Here is a 14,046-nt window from a genome sequence, read left to right as displayed (position 1 = left end):
AGCCTCCTGAGTAGCTGGGATTACAGATGCGAACCACCATGCCCAGCTGGTTTTTGTATTTATGTAGAGATGGGGTTTCACAGTGTTGGCCAGGCTGGTCTCAAACTCCTGACCTCAGGTGATCCACCCTCCTCAGCCTCCCAAAGTGCTGAGATTACAGGCATAAGCCATCACGCCCAACCATAAAGTGGACTTTTTACACAATCCAACCTCGTCTTAACTTGTGGGAGAGAAATGAGGTCTCAAACAGTGAAATACTTGCACAGAGACATACAAGAAATGCCAGAGTTCTCACTAGAAAGCCCCTCTCCTGTGCTCTTTCCGCCACACCAGGCGGCAGCTCAGCGGCTTTTGTGCTTTCAGCTGGTGTTACGATATATAATCACAGATTGCCACATTTTTGTATTCGAGTACATGGCCAATCTATAAAATTATAAGGTTTTGTATTTCTCATCTATTGGTGAGCTCCCCTTTGTGTCTAATTCGGGAGTTGTTACATTGTTTGTGTTCAATAAATATGTAATTGATGAATGAAATGAGATACTATTGCTTTACAGGTTTTCCCTGCTTAGGGATTAGCCCAGTGCGGGGCAAATGGAGGCACTCATTCAGAAGACATGTAGTGGTTGGATAATAACGGCATCGATAAATATCAGGCTGAGGTGTTGGGACTCTTCTCTAAGCAGTGGGGAGCCCTGCTCCCAGGTCTGGGCAGAAGAATAAAATCAAGAAAGCGCCATTGTAGCAGAGTTAAATCAGTGGTAGCATAAGGAAGACGTGGGGAGGCAAGAGTTCCGGGAGGGAGGACATAAGGGATTGGTGTGAGGTGGTGGCTTCAGGAACTGAGAGGAAGAGACAAGCCAGGCACATTTTGAAGGGAGAAAGGACAGGGTGGCTGTGATATAGGAAAGGGAGGAGGAGGATGATTAGGCAGAGGCTGGATTGTGGTGGGAAAGCTGTTCTGCTATTGAAGCATCTGGGTGGGGAGAGGGTGTGAGACCACAACCAGGGTGCCACATGCGGGACCCCAGCTTGATTCTCTGAATCACACTTTCAAGTAGGAGTTTTCAGGAAACTGACTTGAAACCCATTAAATGTCAATATCTAAACCCAGTATGTCTGACCTCAAATATTCTTCATCCCTCAGTGCCTCCCAAACATAGGGGAAGGAGACAGATTGGGAGTCAAGGTTACAAAATTAAAATGTACTTGTAGTGATTTAAGTTGATGGTGGCAGATCATTATGGCTTTAACAGACCCACACTATTTTCCCTCTTCGATTAGGAGTGTTCAGAAAATCATGACCATAAGTCCTTATTCCTGTCTCCATTTCAGAAAGAACTACAGTTTGATTCAAGAAAGGACTTCCCAGCAGTGAGTTCAGAGGCCCCAGAATGGATGAGTGCTTCTCTTGGGCAGCTCTGTAGGGAATTCTACTGTCTTTGAGCCTCTAATCTAGAACTGAAGATGGATGAGATGACTTTTTACAGGTTCCTTGCAGCTCTCTGGGTCAGACCTCTGGTTAGCCCCCTGCACTGCAGTGACAATGCCTCTCTTTCCTGTGGATCCTACTGTTTTACACCTATTAAATATGTTTTTTAGCTGTGCATGGTGGGTCATGCCTATAATATTAATGTGTTAGGAGGCTGCGGTGGGAGGACTGCTTGCGCCCAGGAGTTCAAGGCTGCAGTGAGCTATGATTATGCCACTGCACTCCCGCCTGGGCAACAGTGCAAGATCTAATTATAAAAAAAAAAAATATTAGGCTGAGTGCAGTGGCTCACACCTGTAATCCCAGCACCTTGGGAGGCCAAAGTGGGTGGATCACCTGAGGTCAGGAGTTCAAGATCAGCTTGACCAACATGGTGAAACCCTATCTCTACTAAAAATTAGCTGGGTATGGTGGCACATGTCTGTAATCCCAGCTACTTGGGAGGCTGAGGTAGGAGAATCGCTTCAACCCAGGAGGCGGAGGTTGCAGTGAGCCAAGATCGTGCTATTGCACTCCAGTTTGAGCAATAAGAGCAAAACTCTGTTTCAAAAATAAATAAACTTATTAAGACTTTTTTTTTTTTTTTTAGATGGAGTCTTGGTCTTCGCCCAGGCTGGAGTGCAGTGGTGCGATCTCAGCTCACTGCAACCTCTGCCTCCTGGGTTCAAGCGATTCTCCTGCTCAGCCTCCTGAGTACCTGGAACTACAACTGCCTGCCACCACGCATAGCTAATTTTTTGTATTTTTAGTAGAGATGGGGTTTTGCCTTGTTAGCCAGGATGGTCTGAATCTGCTGACCTCGTGATCCACCTGTCTTAGCCTTCCAAAGTGCTGGGATTACAGGCATGAGCCACCTCTCCCAGCCAATTTTTTTTTTTTTTTTTTTTTAAGTAACTTTAGCTGAAGCCAAAAAATTGAATGTAGACCAACAGAGTTCTTGGTCTGGTCAGCCCAGTCCCCTTCAGAGCACAGAGAAGGAATCTCCCTTCAACTCTGTCAAGACTTCCTCCCAAGCAGGTTGGGGGTGTTTTCTCAGGCTGTTGTGTGCCAGGCCTCAGCGAGGTACTAGACATTATATGGTGAGCAAGGAGGGCTCCATCCCTTTCTCCAGTGAATTAGACAAGTAAATGTACAATCACAATGCCTTGTGTTACATGCTCTAATAGGGCACATACAGGGAGCCAGGGGGACCTCTCCTCTCCAGCTCCTCTTTGGGAAAGTGGAGGAAGACTGTACAATGAGGACATTCTTGAAAAGCCTTGGGCTCGTATCTGTCTGGTCTTCAACATGCCCAAGTCGTCTTTCATATGCTTATTACTTCAGTGGATGAAGAGCTTTTATTGGCTTGGTTGTGGGATTATTATTTTTTCTCCTGGAAGCCCTATATTAGTTTTCAAAATCAAAGAGAAAGTTTTAGATCATATGCTTTTAGGATTATCAGCACAGAGGCCCATGTGTTGCCTGGAGAGTTTATTCCTAAGTTCCATCCTCACTTTCTGCCTCTGCTCGGTCCCAGCTGTGGTGGGGAGGGGCCTGCCCTGTGAAACACCAGAACTGTCAGTTCAGAGGCGGGTGCAGTGGCTCACACCTGTAATCCCAACACTGGGAGGCCAAGGCATGAGGATTGCTGAAACTCAGAAGTTTGAGAACAGCCTGGGCAATATAGTGAGACCCTGTCTCTACTTAAAAAAAAAAATAGCCAGGAGTGGTGGTATATGCCTATGGTCCCAGCTATTTAGGAGGCTGAGGTAGGAGGATTGCTTGAGCCCAGGAGACTGAGGTTGCAGTCAGCTATGATTGTACCACTTTATCCAGCCTGGGTGACAGAGTGAGACCAGGTCTCAAAAAAAAGAACCATGATTCTGCAGGAGCTGCATGAGTGTGGACAGTACTGGACTATGTCTCTCTTCAGTTTGCAGCAGCACCTCCCAACTTCTCTCTCTCAAAAAAAAAGTTCTGCTAGGAGGGTGCGGGTGGCTTCCTGACACAGCTGTGTTGCTGAGGCCAGGCCTGCCTGCCCTTGGCCCAGTGGGAGGATGAGCCTCTTTAGAGGCTTTGTTCGAGCCTTTCGGGCCCTCTCCTCCTGGCACTTCTTGGCTCAGAAAAGTAGGAACTGAAAGTTCTGCCTTCTCAGAGGCCCTTTCTCAACATCACCTGCTCTCTCCCTCCCTCCAGGTCCCTTCTGCCCCTAATTGTCTCAAACCCTGGCCTGGAAGCCCTCAGTCTCCTGAGGACTGGGAAGAGGAAAGGACAGAAGGATGGTGGCCCTCAAATTCCTGCTCCCTGCTAGCTTTGCTCGTCCCCGCTTTTAAGAAATAAGATAATAATGATCATTAACTTTTATTGAGCACACACTCGTGCCAGAAGCATTTTAAGCATTTTATGGGCATTCTGTCACTTGAAATGTGAGTACCAACCCCAGAGGTAGGTAGGTACTCAGGCACCCTCATTTTGCAGGTGAGGATACAGATAGTTTCTCGGTGAGTTTGAAATTGGGAACATGTCTTTGAAAAGCCATCTGGACTCTGACTTCCACGTTCTCTCACTTCTTCCAACTTTTCCCATAGAACATTCACTCTGAACCAATCCAGGAAAAGGGCAGCCAGCTACCAGGGTTCCCGCTGCACGACCTTCCTGATACGCTAGTGTTCACTCTCATATCTTGACTGGATACCACTTTTCTCCCCTCTAGCTCTGTAATCCTTTTCTGAAGTCCTGACACAATATTCTTCTATCTCCCTCCTGTCCCCTGCTCCTAGGACCCTGCTGGGATCTTTGAGCTTGTGGAGGTGGTCGGCAATGGAACCTACGGACAGGTGTACAAGGTGAGATGCATGGTGTAGAAGTGTGACCTCCACATCTGCACATCTGCAGGGCACTCTTGGGAGGAGTGGAGGAAGTAGGTTCCAGGTCTGGAGGTCTGAGGCGGGCTATAGGAGATGCCAGAGGCTGGGGCCCTGGAAAAGTAAAGGAAAGAGCACCTTGGAGGCCACGCTGTTGCTGCCTCTCTCTGCCTGAGTGCAGAACCAGTCCCAGACATGGCAAGAACAGGCCAGCAGCCAGGCAGGGCAGCCTGCAGCAGGGAGAGCAGGCAGAGGGGCATGCGGCCTTGGGATTCAGAGAGACAGCCAAGGCCAGAGGTGTGGGTTTGGCCCCTCCCCGGACCACAAAGAGGCCAGGCCTTAGAGGTAGTGGGACCTAATGGGTGGCCTTCTGCAGAGGGGAGTGCCCTCTGTGCTCCCGCAGCTGGCCTACTGCAGAGCTGGAGCCAGAGCTCAGGCTTTCTGCTTTCGAGCTGCCTCTGTCCCCCACAGAAGTGGCCTGTTCTTAGCCACCGATGGTAACTTTTGGGTTGGCCAGCCCAGTCCTCTTGTGTGGCCTGACCATTGCTCACACTTGGATGGGGGAAGCAGCTGCAGCAGGGAGTGAGAATGTTCACGGTGATTGCTGCCTCTGATTGGAGGCCCCCCGGGACTCATGGCTTGCTTTTTCATCTCCAGACAGAGTGCTTGATATTGTCACAGGTCTCTTCTGCATCTCTAGCCCTGTGTTTCTTGTGTCATGAGACCACCTGCCTTTCTCTTATGCTCTTTCTTTTGCAAGCTTTGGGGAAACAGGCACCCCACCCCCAATCTCTTGCCTCGTTGTTGCCATGGGAATAGTGGTGCTGTGTGTTCCTGCTTCTCTGGGCTTGGGGTCTTGAATGGCTGAGGATAAAAATAACCCATAGGCTGGCAAAGCCAGTTCATCCCCCTAAGGGGCCACGTTTCCTCACCCTGCTCTTCCCCAGGAAGCCTTTGGGCTTTCCTCTCCAAGGCTTAGATGTTCCTGCTAGGAATTTCAGAAGGATGGCTGGGGAAGAGGGCAATGGCTGGGACACACTCAAGAAGAGGAAGTTTTGGCTGGATGCAGTGGCTCAGCATTTTGGGAGGCCGAGGCAGGTGGATCACGAGGTCAGGCGTTTGAGACCAGCCTAGCCAACATAGTGAAACCCTGTCTCTAGTAAAAATAGAAAAAATTAGGTGGGTGTGGTGGCACGCACTTGTACTCCCAGCTACTTGGGAGGCTGAGGCAGTGAACCACTCCCACTTGAACATGGGAGGCAGAGGTTGCAGAGCCAAGACCACACCAGCCTGTGTGACAGAGTGAGACTTTGGCTCAAAAAAAAAAAAAAAAGGAAGTTTCTTTCTTTTTTTTTTTTGGAGCCAAAGTCTGGACTAGGCTCAAAAAAAGGACTGGTGACGGGAGCATTAGCACATGTCAGCTGGCCCCTCTGTTTCTCCGAGTTCCCTAAAATCTCAGCTCCTCAGCTCTGTTCTATCCCTATCAACAAGAATAAAAGGCTTTGTGGGTGAAATTGATTCTGGGAGAGGCCTCCTGTCCAGAGTTGGTGAATCAGGAAACACCTCAGCATTTTGTCTTGCTTAGAAGAGGGTGAGGCCAACCCTTCCCTCCCTAGCCTCCTTCTCCTACTCCGTCCATCCTCCATTAGGATGTAGAAGTATCTTTTACTCCTTGCTCTAACTTTCAAACTGTAGAAAATCCAAGCCAGAGAGACTAGAACAGAACATAAGTGTTTCTCACTCATCTGTCTTGAGTTTTTTATGGGAGGAGACCCTTTGCCTTTATTGAGCCTATAACTTGGAAGTCCATTCTAGGTAGTTTTTCTGTTAGCCATGATGGCTCAGGAGCTCTCTCCTCTGTCCACTCCCATGACCAGCCAATACACATTGTGTGTAGCCACAATGAGGGGTACTTTGTTTCTTTTTCTTTTCTTTTCTTTTTTTTTTTTTTTTTTTTTTTTTTGAGACAGTCTTCCTCTATTCTCCATGTTGGCCAGGCTGGTCTCAAACTCCTGGTCTCAAGTGATCTGCCTGCCTCAGCCTCCCAAAGGGCTGGGATTACAGGCATGAGCCACCACACCTGGCTGAGGGGCACTTTTTAATATGGAAAACAGTCAAAAGATGTGGCTGTGTCTCCCAGAGTCAAGCCCTCTTGGTTGCTTTCTGAGCATAGACTCAGATCCTTCTGTTCTTCAGGGTCGGCATGTCAAGACTGGGCAGCTGGCTGCCATCAAGGTCATGGATGTCACGGAGGTAGGGAGTGGGGCTGGGCAGTGGGAGGGTCAGACCATCAGGAAGGGAGTGTGGGGGGAGATCTCAAGGCTCAGTTCCTCCCATTTGCCTAGGACGAAGAGGAAGAGATCAAACAGGAGATCAACATGCTGAAAAAATACTCTCACCACCGCAACATTGCCACCTACTATGGAGCCTTCATCAAGAAGAGCCCCCCAGGAAACGACGACCAGCTCTGGGTGAGAAGTGCCCCCCTGCCTGCCCTCTCCGCACTCCCTGTCTCCAGGCTGTTCACTTGGACTCAGTAGACTCAGTATCAGTGCCCTGCATCTCTCCTTGCCAGCTCCCCGTCCCTGGAACCAGAGAGGCCTCATGCCTCACGGATAGCCCTGCACTCCAGCCCCCATGAATTGCAGCATCTCATCCTTTGAATATTTTGGTGGCATGGATCCTGGCATTTGCCCCAACCCTTGCCCTAACCAGTATCTCACACTGTGTTATAGGCTCTTAATAAATAAATATAATCCTGGCAAAGGCTAGAGAGACCGTGGGGAGGCTACCAGTTTTCTTGCCTTTGAGCACAGCTCCTGGGAAAGCAACAGAACCAAAATATTTGTGAGAGATGACAGGGCCCAGACCTTTCCCAGCACCCCAGACGCTACAGTGTGCCCAGCCCTTCTGGGTGACCATTTAAACCATAGCCTGCTGTGTTGCTTGGGGCCTTCCCCAAATTCCTCCTGCCTGGCCCAGAACGTTGCTGAGAGTCACTCCCCTCCCTAGCCTGGGCACTGGTGCTGACAGATTCCCCCAGCCTCACCTTTTGTGGTACTGAGCCCAGCCCCTGAAGATGGAGCTCAGCAGGGAGTGTGGCAATGGCTGTTGGGAGTTTGGCACTAACGCCAGGTCTCCCCTCTCAGCAGTCATTCAGACAATAAGCACTTATTAAGCAATTCTGTATACTCTGTATAGATGAGCATGAACCATGATCTTGGCCTCCAAGGCCCTTTGGCTTTTTGGGAACACACACACACTCATGAACCCAAAGAAAGGGAGAAAGGTAATGGGTAGGTCTACCTGCCAGGTGTGGATGGTGGAGATTGTGGCAGACTAGAGGCATTAGTAGCCGGGTGCCCCCTTCTGCACCGGTCCTCCCCTCCTCTCACTGTGCTCTGCTCTCCAAGGGGTAGGTACATGCAAATTACTTGTATTGCATATGCAAATATACATGACCATCTAACCTTTTCCATGCATTGGATGTAACTTTTAGTGAAAACTTGGATAAGCATGCTGATTCCCAGGAAGACTGGTTGGTGCCATCTTCCCATATGGCTCTGCCTCTGGGTTTCAGCTGCTGTCCCTGGGCGGTACAGACCCAGAGCTCTCCTCATCTCCTGGCCTTGTTACTCTCTGTGCTGGAGGAGTTTCTCTCAGGGTCTTCCCAAGTTCCCTCTTGCAGCTGTCTAGGTAGACCCAACACACTCTTTTCGTCTCTTGCAGACCTGGACAATCACTGATTCATAGCCTCTTTTTTGCTTCTAAGTCAGGAACTGGCAAACTTTTTCTGTGAAGGGCCAGATAGTAAATATTTTAGGCTTTGTGGGTCCTATTTGCTGTCACAGCTGCTCAATTGTGTTGTGCCATGAAAGCAGCAATAGCAGTATGTAAACGAATGAGCTTGGCTCTACCCCCAAACACCTTTACTGAGGTACTCAAATAGAATATGATTCCCTTTTTTGCTTTTTCCGCAGCAATTTAAAAATGTAAAACCCACGCCGGATGCAGTGGCTCAAGCCTGTAATCCTAGCACTTTGGGAGGCCAAGGTGGGTGGATCCCCTGAAGTCAGGAGTTAGAGTCCAGCCTGGCCAACGTGACAAAACCCCATCTCTACCAAAAATACAAAAATTAGCCAGGTGCAATGGCAGGCACCTGTAATCCTAGCTACTAGGGAGGCTGAGGCAGGAGAATTGCTTGAACCCAGGAGACAGAGGTTGCAGTGAGCTGAGATTGTGCCATTACACTACAGCCTGGGCAATAGAGTAAGACCCTGTCTAAAAAAAAAATAAAAAAAAAAAAATTAAAAACCAATCTTGACTTCCTGATCATATAGAAGCAGGCCTTGGGCTGGCCATAGTTTGCTGACCTCTGATCCAAAGCAGTAGTTCTTTTTTTTTTTTTTTTTTTTTTTTGAGATGGAGTTTCACTCTTGTTGCCCAGGCTGGAGTGCAATGGCACGATCTTGGTTCACTGCAACCTCCACCTCCCAGGTTTAAGTGATTCTCCTGCCTCAGCCTCCCAAGTAGCTGGGATTACAGTCACCCACCACCACACCTGGCTAATTTTTATATTTTTAGTAGAGATGGGGTTTCTCCATGTTGGCCAGGCTGGTCTTGAACTCCTGACCTCAGGTGATCTGCCTGCCTCAGCCTCCCAAAGTGCTGCGATTACAGGCGTGAGCCACTACAACCAGCTATTTTCCACTCTCTCTTGACATCAGGAAGTCCTGTGGCCTTTGTGAGGCTTCTGTGGCCCTTGCTCTCCGGCTCATACTAGTTCTAGCTCCAAGGCCTTTGGTCCTCCTCCAGGAATCTAGTAGGGGGTTGAGGGGGGCTTGTCTGATTGATACTTTTCCTTTCGGTACCTTCCTGGGATCCTAGCTGGTGATGGAGTTCTGTGGTGCTGGTTCAGTGACTGACCTGGTAAAGAACACGAAAGGAAATGCCCTGAAGGAGGACTGCATCGCCTACATCTGCAGGGAGATTCTCAGGGTGAGCTCAAGGTCCCCCTTTCCTTCTTCTCTACTGTCCTGGCTGGAGCTTCTCCATGAGCAAAGATCCTCCCTGCTTGAGAGGGGACATAACTGCCCTCTTTAGGGAGCATCAAGCCTGATGGGGGTTGGATGTGGAGGTAGGGCCCCAACCTTGGGAAGTGTCAGGCTGTTGGAGGAGACAGTCTCCTCTGTTCCAAGCTCTGCCACTTCTCCACTTGTAAACCTGCAACTTCAGGGAATTCACCTGGAGCCACCACTCTGAGGAAGCTCTCCAGGACAGCTCAGCCTGCTTGGGCTCCTGGTGGAGAGGGTCTGCTCCTTCAGCCCAGCCCTGTCTAGACTGATTGCTCCCTGTCAACTCACTCCCCACTTACTATTTCACACCGCATCCAACACCATGGCTAATTTTCCCTGCTCTCCTATCCCAGGGTCTGGCCCATCTCCATGCCCACAAGGTGATACATCGAGACATCAAGGGGCAGAATGTGCTGCTGACAGAGAATGCTGAGGTCAAGCTAGGTGCGCCGGCTCCTGCTGAGGCTGACGGGGGCCCTTTCACCTCCAGAACAGAGAATGAGGGGCCCCTTTTCTCCTCTGGTGGCTCAGGCCCAACTCCCTTCCCTTCCCCATCTCCTCCTGGAATGCCCTGCCTCCTGCTGAAAATCCCTCAGGAAGCTCTTCACCTGTCACCTATTATGGGCCAGGTGTTCAGCAGGTTGCTCTGGGGAAATGACCCCTCCTGCCTGGTATGCTGTCCCATGATCCTTTTACCTGGGTTTTTCTCTAAGATGTAGGAAGATAGAATCAGGCTCTTAAGGATGTTGGTGGGATAGAGGAGGGTGCTGGGATGTAAGGCAAGTCATGTGCGTGTATTCAGGGACGTGAGGCAAGGGAGCAGAGGTGACTCCCCTTGCTGACCCTTCCTTCTGCGTCTTCACAGTGGATTTTGGGGTGAGTGCTCAGCTGGACCGTACTGTGGGCAGACGGAACACTTTCATTGGGACTCCCTATTGGATGGCCCCAGAGGTCATCGCCTGTGATGAGAATCCCGATGCCACCTACGATTACAGGGTATGCAGTGGAAAGTTGGGAGCATGGGGGCTGCCAAGGGCAGGAAGCAATATGGAGACCATGGGTTCTGCGCAGGCTGGGGAAAAAGGAAGGTCTGACGATGTTAGCAGTGAGGGGCTGGGGAGCATCTTATGGCAAGGCAAGTGTGGGTGGGGAGATGGGATGGGTGGGAGGGCAGGAAGGGGTGTGGCCCAGGAAGGGTCCTACAGAGGCTGGCATGGTAGATGAAGAGAGGTTGCGGGGAGAGTTGTCGGGAATATTCACTTGTTCCTTCTCTCCCATCTACAGAGTGACATTTGGTCTCTAGGAATCACAGCCATTGAGATGGCAGAGGGAGCCCCCCGTAAGTGCTGAGTCTGCCGGGAGTAGGAGGGGAGGGAAAGGAAGAGCCCAGAGAATGGCTGTAGGGAGGAGGTGGGTCATGGGACCCTGCCGAGGAAGGGTCCTGTAGCTCCCAGTGCAGTGAAAGGGACTGAGGGCGTCTCTTCTGTGTCCAGCTCTGTGTGACATGCACCCCATGCGAGCCCTCTTCCTCATTCCTCGGAACCCACCACCCAGGCTCAAGTCCAAGAAGTGGTAGGTGTGAGTGTGGTCTCTGGGAAGGAAGGTCCCTGGACAAGGCCATCCCCACCTTCATGCCCTCTGTGCTCAGCCTTGGATTTCACCAGAGAAGAGATTTTGGGGGGCAGAGGGCGGTGACTGGTGTTGGAAGACAGGAGGCACATCATGGTGGCTTGTGGATGAGTGATCCGCCTCTTCCTCCTGCACCCATCCCTTTTGAGGGGACCTTCCCAGTGTGAGCCACCACTGTTTCCAGGTCTAAGAAGTTCATTGACTTCATTGACACATGTCTCATCAAGACTTACCTGAGCCGTCCCCCAACGGAGCAGCTACTGAAGTTTCCCTTCATCCGGGACCAGCCCACGGAGCGGCAGGTCCGCATCCAGCTTAAGGACCACATTGACCGATCCCGGAAGAAGCGGGGTGAGAAAGGTCAGTGGGCAGGCTGGAGGTCGCAGGTCCTCGGGGACACTACAGCATGGCTCCTCTCTACCAGCCCTTCCCCCTCCTGTCTCCCCTTCCTGCTCCCCTCCTTGGCTGCAACTCTCCCTATCCAAGGAGATCTTTCTCAAACTTTCAACCCCAGAGGGGTTTTCCCTCCTTTCTCACACAATCTGAGTCAGCCTTTCAAAGGAGGACTGGCCTTTCACATCCTTACAAAAACACCCTGAGCACATGCGTGTGTGAGCACAAGCACAGGCTCTGCTACACCTCAGCTGCCCTGGGACCCAGGCCCAGTCCCCATCCAGGCCCACATCTGAGTCCCCCATTGCTCCAAGGAAGTGGGTGGGGCCCCTCATGCTTGCCCACTGAGACAGACCTTATGGTTATCCCCACCTGAAGTTTCCCTAGCCCACAGCAGGGTCTGCGGAACTGGGTGAGTTAACAGCGGTGATCTCCCCCTGCAGAGGAGACAGAATATGAGTACAGCGGCAGTGAGGAGGAAGACGACAGCCATGGAGAGGAAGGAGAGCCAAGGTGGGCCTGGCAGGCGGAGAGGGAAGGGGGGTCATTGCTGAGTGGGGGCACTACAGTGATGCTTGGCTTTGGGGACTCTCAGCCTGGGGCTGGTGGGCACCAGAGAGGTAGAGACTCATAGAAACCAAATTTCCAAGTGCTAAGAAATGGAACAAATGACTGAGCAAGAGCTGGGAAGAGAGCAATTCAGGGGTGAAGGTGGGGTGCAGCAGTCATAGTAAAAGAGGACAGGGCTGAAGACGTGCAGAAGGGGACGGTAAATCTCCTGGCCACCTGGAAGTGGACAGAGGCAGAGGCTTTGATCCAGTTAAAGCACCCACTCAGGCAGGTCCATGGGGTTGAGAGTGGGAACGAGCAGGGTTCTGACCCCAGTGCTGCTTTGTACCACCCCTGCCCAGCTCCATCATGAACGTGCCTGGGGAGTCGACTCTACGTCGGGAATTTCTCCGGCTCCAGCAGGAAAATAAGAGCAACTCGGAGGCTTTAAAACAGCAGCAGCAGCTGCAGCAGCAGCAACAGCGAGACCCCGAGGCACACATCAAACACCTGCTGCACCAACGGCAGCGGCGCATAGAGGAGCAGAAGGAGGAGCGGCGCCGTGTCGAGGAGGTGGGCTTTGTTTTTCTTTCTTTTTTTTTTCTCGGCTCACCGCAACCTCCGCCTCCTGGGTTCAGGCAATTCTCCTGCCTCAGCCTCCTGAGTAGCTGGGGCTACAGGCACACGCCACCATGCCCAGCTAATTTTTTTGTATTTTTAGTAGAGACGGGGTTTCACCATGTTGACCAGGATGGTCTTGATCTCATGACCTCGTGATCCACCCGCCTCGGCCTCCCAAAGTGCTGGGATTACAGGTGTGAGCCACCGCGCCTGGCCGAGGTGGGCTTTTTAAGAAAAACCCGGCCCAGGCCTGGCATGGCCTCCTGCTGACCTGCCCCGGGGTCCATTAGGGCCTCAGGGAGAACAGGTTTCAAAATGCCTTAATGCCTTAAATGAATGGCATTTCTGTTGAAAAAATTACATGATTTCAAAGTTCATGATGAGCTAGAATTAACAAAAAAATGTGTCTAAATAGTAGGCAATAACCCACAGTTTCCACACTGTCTACCTGCTACCCCCAAAGAAGGCCCTCTCATTGTTGAGCAAAAGATAATTTGCAAAAAAAAACCTGCTACAAAAGAGCCTTCTGCAGTTTTTAAAATATAGGCCAGGCGCAGTGGCTCACGCCTATAATCCCAGCACTTTGGGAGGCTGAGGTGGGCAGATCACCTGAGGTCAGGAGTTTGATACCAGCCTGGCCAACATGGTGAAACCCCATCTCTATTAAAAATACAAAAAAAATTAGCTGGGCATGGTGCGCGTGCCTGTAATCCCAGCTACTCAGGAGGCTGAGGCAGGAGAATTGCCTGAACCCAGGAGGTGGAGGTTGCGGTGAGCTGAGATCGCGCCATTGCACTCCAGCCTGGGTAACAAGAGTGAAACTCTGTCTCAAAAAATATATATATATATACAAAAATTAGCTGGGTGTGGTGGCAGGTGCCTGTAATGCCAGCTACTTGGGAGGCTAAGGCAGGAGAATCGCTTGATCTTGGGAGGCAGAGGTTGCAGTGAGCTAAGATCGTGCCATTACACTCCAGCCTGGGGGACAAGAAGGCCAGCAACTTCATTGCATAAATAGGCAAACGTTCGCTCAAGTGTGAGGGCCCCTTAGGGCTTATGCTTTTGTTGTTGTTGTTGTTGTTGGTAGACTTTGTGATCAGAAATGAAAGTACAGTACCCCCTGGGCATCCGCACTTGTCAAGGAGTGGGCCAGGTCCCTCATTTCTGTGCTTTTTGTGCACGGGCATCTGGTGCCCTCTTGTGGCCAAAGGCTATCATTACGACCCACTCTCTGAACTTCCAGGCAAAGGTGGATTTTAGGCTAGGAGTATTGGGGAGGCTTGTTTTGACTCCCGGTTTTGTTTGTTGTTTGGTGGGGATGTGGGTAGAGGAAGGTGTTGTCCAGCTAAGCCCACTCCACAGGTAGCATGAGTTTCACAGCCTCTCCCATCACAGCTACCGGCTGTTTCCCGAGCCCAGCCCTGTGGGCCTTTGGGTATATTTG

At 50.9% G+C, this 14,046-nt stretch overlaps 1 protein-coding gene across 16 annotated transcripts in view; it reads left to right on the top strand.

Moving 5' to 3' along the window:
- The window catches only part of MINK1 (misshapen like kinase 1), a 62,459-nt gene that overhangs the window by 40,033 nt on the left and 8,380 nt on the right, over nucleotides 1-14,046 (top strand). For 13 of the 16 annotated variants that reach the window (XM_021672743.2, XM_012460585.3, XM_021672744.2 and 10 more), the window contains 11 exons: nucleotides 4,252-4,317; nucleotides 6,532-6,588; nucleotides 6,681-6,806; nucleotides 9,223-9,333; nucleotides 9,764-9,854; nucleotides 10,276-10,406; nucleotides 10,695-10,749; nucleotides 10,904-10,982; nucleotides 11,224-11,399; nucleotides 11,876-11,945; nucleotides 12,344-12,554. In XM_021672743.2, coding sequence (XP_021528418.1) covers nucleotides 4,252-4,317; nucleotides 6,532-6,588; nucleotides 6,681-6,806; nucleotides 9,223-9,333; nucleotides 9,764-9,854; nucleotides 10,276-10,406; nucleotides 10,695-10,749; nucleotides 10,904-10,982; nucleotides 11,224-11,399; nucleotides 11,876-11,945; nucleotides 12,344-12,554 — 1,173 coding nt within the window. Of the gene's footprint in view, nucleotides 1-4,251; nucleotides 4,318-6,531; nucleotides 6,589-6,662; nucleotides 6,807-9,222; nucleotides 9,334-9,763; nucleotides 9,855-10,275; nucleotides 10,407-10,694; nucleotides 10,750-10,903; nucleotides 10,983-11,223; nucleotides 11,400-11,875; nucleotides 11,946-12,343; nucleotides 12,555-14,046 lie in introns of those variants that run through there. The other 3 variants (XM_021672740.2, XM_021672732.2, XM_064367607.1) reach the window with 2 other exon arrangements.

Source organism: Aotus nancymaae, unplaced genomic scaffold (assembly GCF_030222135.1).
Source record: "Aotus nancymaae isolate 86718 unplaced genomic scaffold, 86718_ANA_hifiasm-v0.15.2.pri h1tg000072l, whole genome shotgun sequence".
In the NCBI taxonomy this organism is placed as follows: domain Eukaryota; kingdom Metazoa; phylum Chordata; class Mammalia; order Primates; family Aotidae; genus Aotus; species Aotus nancymaae.
The sequence above is the reverse complement of the archived record's forward strand: the minus strand, read 5'-3'. Positions and strand labels throughout refer to the sequence as shown.